Below are 8329 nucleotides of genomic sequence, written 5' to 3' on the forward strand. Positions count from 1 at the left end.
TATGTATGTATGTATGTATGTATGTATGTATGTATGTATATATACACAGGTGAAACTCGAATAATTAGAATATCGTGCAAAAGTTCATATATGAGATAGACTCATTACATGCAAAGCAAGATAGTTCAAGTCGTGATTTGTCATAATTGTGATGATTATGGCTTACAGCTCATGAAAACCCCAAATCCACAATCTCAGAAAATTAGAATATTACATGCAATCAATAAAACAAGGATTGTACATAGAACAATATCGGACCTCTGAAAAGTATAAGCATGCATATGTACTCAGTACTTGGTTTGGGCCCCTTTGGCAGCAATTACTGCCTCAATGCGGCGTGGCATGGAAGCTATCAGCCTGTGGCACTGCTGAGGTGTTATGGAAGACCAGGATGCTTCAATAGCGGCCTTCAGCTCTTCTGCATTGTTCGGTCTCTCATCTTTCTCTTGTCAATGCCCCATGGATTCTCTATGGGGTTCAAGTCAGGCGAGTTTGCTGGCCAATCAAGCACAGTAATCCCACGGTCATTGAACCAGGTTTTGGTGCTTTTGGCAGTGTGGGCAGGTGCAAAGTCCTGCTGGAAAATTAAGTTGGCATCCCCATAGAGCTCGTCTGCAGAAGGAAGCATGAAGTGCTCCAAAATCTCCTGGTAGATGGCTGCGTTGACCCTGGACTTAATGAGGCACAGTGGACCAACACCAGCAGATGACATGGCTCCCCAAATCAACACAGACTGTGAAAACTTCACACTGGACTTCAAGAATCTTGCAGTGTGTGCCTCTCAATTCTTCCTCCATACTCTGGGTCCTTGGTTTCCAAATGAGATGCAAAATATGTGTCTCATGTACATGTACACGGACACACAGACACACACACGAGAATATATTTATATATACATACATGCATCCCCTAGCTTCAGCACTGCCCCCAACCACCACCGTGCCTCCCTTTCCCAAACACTGAGCCACTATTACCTGGCTACTCCCCACTTTTTCTATGTCCCGCAGCCTGCTCAGTCCAGGTACTGACGAGATGCCCCGCCTCATGCAGAGCCCGCACTGTACTGAGAGCCGCGCATTCCTTGTGACAGCCGCTGCTTGAGTCAGTGAGAGGCAGCCCCGGGGCCTCCGTGTCGCTTCAATGACGGCCCAGCCTGCACTGCATCAGAGGGGCCCGGGGACCAACAACATTTTCTTGTGATCCACGGACTACCGGTTGGCGGCAACTGATCTAGGACAACATAGCTGATTTGGAAATATTCTCCAATTCAGCTGATTTTCAAGTTCAGCTATGTTGTCCTAGATTGTTCACTTCTCCTGCCTTCTCCAAGCTCTTCACCCTCCTTTGAATAACCCTTTAAGCGTTTATAAATCAAGTGACAGGCAACAATACCGGCACCTCCACGTGCAATATCGGCCAGTTGCAATGGTAACGAACACACTGAAGAGGCAGCTCCCACAGGTCAAAGGACCTTCAATCTGAGAGACAAAAAACAAAAAGGAGCACCACCATAGTATAAAACGAATGTTAATGATAAAAACGCACAACTGTATTGTACTTACAAGAAGTCGTTAGTAAAAAGGCATGTAGAAAACAATGGGATGTCAAATCATCTAGCAGCGGAAGTCTGAAAAGATGTGCAGCATCAGCGTCCACTGCCCCTGTGTGGTCTCGGTTTACATGTTTCTGGGGCACGCCCCCTTTCTCGGAACCCCCATTGTTTTCTACATGCCTTTTTTTTTTTTCGTTTTACACTATGGAGGCGTTTATAAATCAGTTTGACCTTTCAATATTCATGTTGCTGGATAGCCAGCTGAAGAAATCATATGATTTGGGGCTTTCACTGTCAGGAGGTCTTGATGTTATACATACTGTCACTATTACAAATGGCTATGTCAGAGTGAATTTAATATGAGATTTGAAAGTGGATCGTACATTGACAGATTTAGTTTTTTTTTTAACACAACTCTTTTGTTCAGTTGTGTACAGATTTAGGAAAGGTTCGATTAAAGGCCAGATTTCATGCACCCCTAGTGCAGCTGTATTTTGCCTCCCCTACAACAGTCAGCTGGGGAGCCTTGATATTGCTCATCATAGTATACCAAGGCTAGAAGCAGGGAGGCTCTGAAGAGCACCATGTGGCACCCTAAGATGCGTGATGTCGGTATCCCAGGTGACTGTGGGTGATTAGGATTTTATTCTTGCCTAGGCGAGAATACAAGAACTGCTGGTATGGGTCCCAAAAAAAACAAGGTATCTGAAAATGAGTAAAAACATAAATGCATACATACACAAATTTCTGATTGTCAGAGAAGAGGGGGGGTAACCGTGCAATGAGGGAAAGTGGGAAGATCCCAGTAAACCTGTTTTCCCCTCTATGTACGAAGCAGAGGTTTTATTTCTGCAGCAGTCAGGTTTTCATGTTCTCAGTCAGCCTGTGCCTCGACTAAGAAGGTGAATGTGTTTGTAATGCATAGAATGGCCTGCCAAAGATTATGAGCTTTCAGAAACCTACCTCTGCCAACTTCCTGAGAGTCTAAATGGCTGCTAAGTAACAAGAACATATCACTTTTTATTACTGTTTAATGTTATATCAGTAATTAATCAGTAGCTTATAACCTTCCCATACAGCCAAGACAGCGGCAGTTAAAAGGTGATGTTAGCCATTGTATGTATGTATATGTATGTATATATATATATATTTACTAACAAAGTTTTGATGGAGCTCATGTTTATTTAACAGTTACATTACACTGAATTAAATGATGTTTAATGTGAAAAAAGAACATATTACTTGAGTAGTGAGAAAATACTCCAGTTCTGTGCAGTAATTTAAAAGTCATATTTAAGATCTTGCTTTAAATTTGTGTCACTAATTCTATTTTCTGCATTTGCTTTAGGGAATATTTTTGGTGTACGACATAACAAGTGAGCGTTCCTACCAGCATATAATGAAATGGGCCAGTGATGTAGATGAGGTATTTATATTGTTTATTATTTACGTCAATCACCCAAATACATTTATTAAAAATGGATAAAGGCGTATACTTTGCTCATAGCAACCCATCAACTCAACTTTTATTTTTATAAACTGCTGAATTCTAATTGATTGTTATGGGTTATAGACATATATATATTCTTTTATCCAGTTTTATAAATTACCCAAGTGTGTTTTGTCGGCCTCATTTGCCTATATAATGATGAAACACGATTACCAAATTCATTCAGTAGTGAATTCAATATTCATTTAGAAACATATATTTTCTGAAAAGTCAAGATCCCAAAGATTTAAAAACATTTTCTACATTCTACTATGTTCCTAAATATTTCTTAAACCTACGTGTATAATAAATGACATGCACCTTTTTACACACAAATATCATGTACATTTTTAAGACAAAACTTTGTAAATAAACACCTACTCTTCAACTTCTAGGCATGTTCTTTTGTGAAATAAAAATTGTAAATATGCAACACTAAAATGTGTTCTAATCCTTCAGTTTGTAACTGTTTTTAACTGTTTAACATTAAACTAAAATTATGCTACTAAGCTGCTTATGTCTAGACTAATAGGGGTTTTGCGTATGACGCTTAAGTATATGTACATGTCTGTATGTGTTAAGTGCATGTCTCTTTTTTTTTGCTTCTTATTGCGAGGTATTTAACCTCTTGCCGTCCGCCCGTTGTAAAAAAACGGATGGACGGCACTGCTGCATTGGCGGGTTGCCATCTCCAGACGGCATTTTTTATTCTGCTTGCGCGCGCCCCCTAGCGGGCATGCACGGGCAGAAAAGACCCGACCAATGCAAACACCTGTTACCGGGTGTTTCACATATAGGCGATCGGCGGCTCCATAGATTTATTTGTACTTTTCTTAAACTGTATGTCATCTTTAGGCAGACATGCTTCCTGTATTACAGTATACATGGATTACGCTTAGAGAAATGTATTCCTTTCTGGAAGGTTCTTGGAGTGATCACCTGATGATCAAACCTAGGTCTCCTTCATCTCCCCTATTGTGGACTCACTACTGGGTATTATGGCCAGTCAAAGAGGCACAGGGGCTGTAAACAGACCCCTAATGTTTCCACTCTTGCAAACATAGATCAGGAAAAGAGTCCCAGTCCCCATTTCATAACTCCTAAGGACTCCAGCAAAGAGATTCTTGTTCTAGACAGAGCTGCCACCTTCTGCAAGAAGACCTTACTGCAGGAGTCCCTAAGGCATACATGACATTGGTGGCTGATTTGGTCGCAACATATAACCAAAATATCAGTTCCCGGGTTGTCTGTCCCCTGACCTAAGCTATAGTATGTTCTTACTATTTAACGTTCAGGCATCCGGATAATTAATATATATATTCATTACTTTTTAGTATGCACCTGATGGAGTGCAGAAGATTTTGATAGGGAATAAAGCTGATGAAGAAGAGAAAAGACAAGTTGGGAAGAGCCAGGGGATGAAGGTAAGTTTGCATGAAATGCAAAAAATTTTTGTATTATTTATTTCCAGTATTATTACAACACTGATGTAGTGTGCAGCCCTTTACAGGGTATCCAGAAAATATCACAAGAGTCTCATCCCCTGAAGAAACTCACAGCTTAATGTTCTTACTACACTACGCAGCAGACAACATTTGGTAGGAAGCTAATTAACCTACCTGAATGTTATTGAATTGTATGAGGAAACCATTAGAAACCAACAATAACACAAAGAATGTATAAACTCTATGCAGATATTGCCCTATATAGCTAGTTTTAGCATCGAAACCCCGGACCCAACAAGAATGCTAACCCTTTAGCCAAGGTGTTGCCCAATTAGCAGCAATATTAGGGCCAGTGGACTTGCTTTAAATAAAAGATTATTTTACATTTAAAAAAATTTCCTATACTGGATTTGGGGTAAATTTTTAATTTTCAAAAGTCCCAGATTTTTCTTCAGTAGATAGTGCTGTTTCCAAACTTCCCTTTACACACCACAAGCTATTTTGATGTGACACCCATTTGCCAAGAACCACACATTCCAATTTCTCAATTTTGTGATAGCTAGACAAAATGGCAAATGTTTCAACCAGTCTTAGTGATGTTTCATTTTAATTACTATGGGCGTGCAGTGAAATGGTTAAGCTGTGTGAACGGAAATGCTCCGGGAGCATCCTTGAAATTCTTATTTTAGTGGATGCGGTTTCCATGGCAACCACCTCCTATCTTCCACAGGGGACAGAATGTGCACCTACTTCACTGCTGTGCATTTTGTAGCTGACGAGCAGAAAAAAATATCAGATATCCCCCCTGGTGAACTCAAGTAGGTGATAGAAAGCAATGGTTTTATTTTGAATATATCATCTATTTGCTTTTTATTACAACAAAGTTATCTGACATTTTGTGTATTTAATTAATGTGGTAATGCATGTGTACATAACATCTCTAGAGACACTAGTAAAAAAAATGACTAATTTTGTTTTATCCAGAGCCCATTTTTGTTGCCCCAGATACTACAGTAATGGTCATAACCAATTAATTGGTTTGGGGCAATTAATTTAATCTAATAAGATAAGTTTACATTACATTGGTGTTATCAAAGAAATCTGGGAGATAAAAGGACCCTAAAGACATGAGATGCTTATCACAAATGGGTGATGGTGTGTTTTGGCACCAGACCTTGACAAACATCCGTAGCTTGGTAGACAAATATGACAGATATGTGGTATTGTTCAGGTTAGATATTTTTCAGGTGACTGTTTGAGCAGTAATACATCTTTAGTAGGGAAATAAAACAAACAAACACCCCCTCCTTCACAGCTGCAGTAGCAGCTATAGAATACTATTGAGCAATAGCCAGCCATGTTGATTGAAATATCTTTCAAAACAAAATCTGCATATGCAGTAACTTGAAGGGAACCTGCATGGAGAGAATATGGTGACCTTTTCATCTGAAAAAATATTAGTTTTCTGGTTGTTGTGCTATTCCAATAGCACGGACTTGAAACAAGTATGTGGATCAGTTCTGGCTTCACTGTGACTTTCTATTCCAGGTCATTGACGGAGAAAATGATTCCACAATAGCCCAGTATCTAGATAACACCATATCATACTTCTGTCAGGCAGGCAGCCTACCTTGAAAGTTTAAAATATCAGGTCCCCTTTCCAGAACACCAGACTGCATATTGCATCTGACATAAACCCTTTTTAGTACTAGTCGACTCTTTATTTATACCATATTCCTTGCATACAGTGTGTAAAAGAACTAAAATGAAAGAACAAGTTGTGAAGTGCTGAAAATATCTACAGTAATGGAGTGGAATTTAAAGGTGACCTGTGGTGGTAATAATGATGCGAAAACCCCTCTTACTCTGTAGTGAAGGCATCCCAGCTAGACTACAGAGTGCCCCATGAGCCCCCAATACTAGGGCATTATGACAGCTTTTTCCAGGGTTTGCCTTGTAATTGGCCCATCACTGTGATAGATGGCCTCACTAACCAATAAACTCAGCAGGCAGTGCTGGTGATCAGAAAGATGGCTGCATGTTTGAGCCCTGTACTGAAAATCCAAGCAGACATTCTGGCACCTGGACAACCCTTTATTGGGGGAAAGTGTGGTGTCCTAGCTTATATATAGCCACAAGTTTGCTTTAAAGGTGTCTGTTGTAATTAAAAACTGTACCCATGGCTGATACACCCTCCTTTAACTGCTAGATGACATTGTAATATACAAGCTTCCCTGCTACATTGCCACGGGTGATGAGGAATATTGATACACAATAATATAATGGCATTCCTATGTGAACTTTTATTACTTTATACTATTTTATATATATTTTTACTTGTTTAATTTTTGAGCTGCTGAAGTGTAAGCTATGTCTTTCTCTGTTTATGGACCATGTGTGCTAATGTTAGTTTTATTTATGCCTGTAAAACAAAATAGAAAATGGGTAAATGGTATATATATCTACATATGATGCATCTTGGTGTTCAAAATAAGAATTATTTATTTTAATTATAAGAAAAAAAAACTTTATTGTCTTTTTCTACCTCTAGTAATACAGAAATATTCACCCAGCTCTAGAATAGTGCCGAATAACAGATTTGCACGAAAAGATCTCTCCTTTTTTTGTGATAAATACAAATTAACAGTGTTTGCAATTTTATTATGCTGTGTTTGTCAATTATTTTATTCTTAGCTTGCCAGTTCCTTACAATTCTTTAGGGATGGTGGGACATTACCAGTGGCTGTATCTTTTGAGAGAAACGTTATAGAGTGGATTGGTTCTTTCTGAATGATTTTGCTACCACTGTGACATTTATAGTCATGTGTAACATTTAAGGCTGAACTTAAGGAATAGGATCTTTACCTTATTTAGTTAAATGAAATTTAAATCCCTAAAACTTGTCTCTGTCTAAAAAAAAAAAAAAACTTGCATAACATACTTTCGAGTTCATGGAGTTTTCCTAGCAGGCAAGATTTTTCTTGCGCTGCTCAGCTCCCACCCTGCCATCTTGAAACAAGATCCAGTGCATTCTGTTGGACCTGGCAGAGACCTGCAGTGTGTCAGCACATGCACTGGATCCCCTTTGCATGTGCCGCCTGCCGCTATTCTCTGACAGGTATATAAGAACTACCAGAAACCTACTGGCAGAGACTCCCAGCTACATCACACATCCCAGAAGACAGTTTGAACTGTATCGTGTGTGTGCAGATACAGTGCTGGTCTCTGTCAAAGTAATGCTGCCATTGACACCTGGAACTATTCTACACGTGCAGACACACTGCAGGCTTTTGACAGAGACTCGTGGCATCTCTGTGTATGCGTGACATATCACAAACTGCCTCCTGGGATGAGTGTCCATAGCTATCCCAGGAGGTAGTAGCAGACATCCCATCTCTCCCAGATGCTCGGAGTCTCCCGCTATTAGATAGCGTCTCCCGGCTTCCCAGGAGAGAAACATTTTCTCCCGGAAAGGTTTACTCTGCTCAATCGAGCAAAGTAAACCTTTCCCTGCTCTTTTTTTTTCTGACATCGGGGCCGCCGGCGGTCAGAAAAAAAAACCCAGCATAGGAATGCATAGCTAGATTCCCATTGGCTATTTCACTCTGCAATAGCAAAGCAGCTATTGAACCCGCCCACTGCTACTGTCAATCAGCAAAGGGGGACCTGAAGTTCTCAATCAGGTCCTCTTATAGTGATTGACAGCAGCAGAGGGTGGGTGCAATAGCCAGCTTGCTATTGGTATTGCAAATTGAAATAGCCAATAGGAATCTAGCTATTTATTCCTATGCTGTTTTTTTTTAATTTTTGACAGCAGCAGCTGTCACAATACAAAACACCCCC

At 40.0% G+C, this 8329-nt stretch overlaps 1 protein-coding gene across 1 annotated transcript in view; it reads left to right on the forward strand.

The window, feature by feature from the left end:
• Window positions 1–8329, forward strand: part of RAB15 (RAB15, member RAS oncogene family) — a 141176-nt gene that overhangs the window by 74404 nt on the left and 58443 nt on the right. The window contains exons 4-5 of the mRNA XM_018572490.1: window positions 2901–2978; window positions 4376–4465. Of these exons, the coding sequence (XP_018427992.1) occupies window positions 2901–2978; window positions 4376–4465 (168 nt within the window). The remainder of the gene's footprint in view (window positions 1–2900; window positions 2979–4375; window positions 4466–8329) is intronic.

The sequence above is a fragment of the Nanorana parkeri genome, unplaced genomic scaffold (assembly GCF_000935625.1).
Source record: "Nanorana parkeri isolate BGI_ZX_2015 unplaced genomic scaffold, ASM93562v1 scaffold2049, whole genome shotgun sequence".
NCBI lineage: Eukaryota > Metazoa > Chordata > Amphibia > Anura > Dicroglossidae > Nanorana > Nanorana parkeri.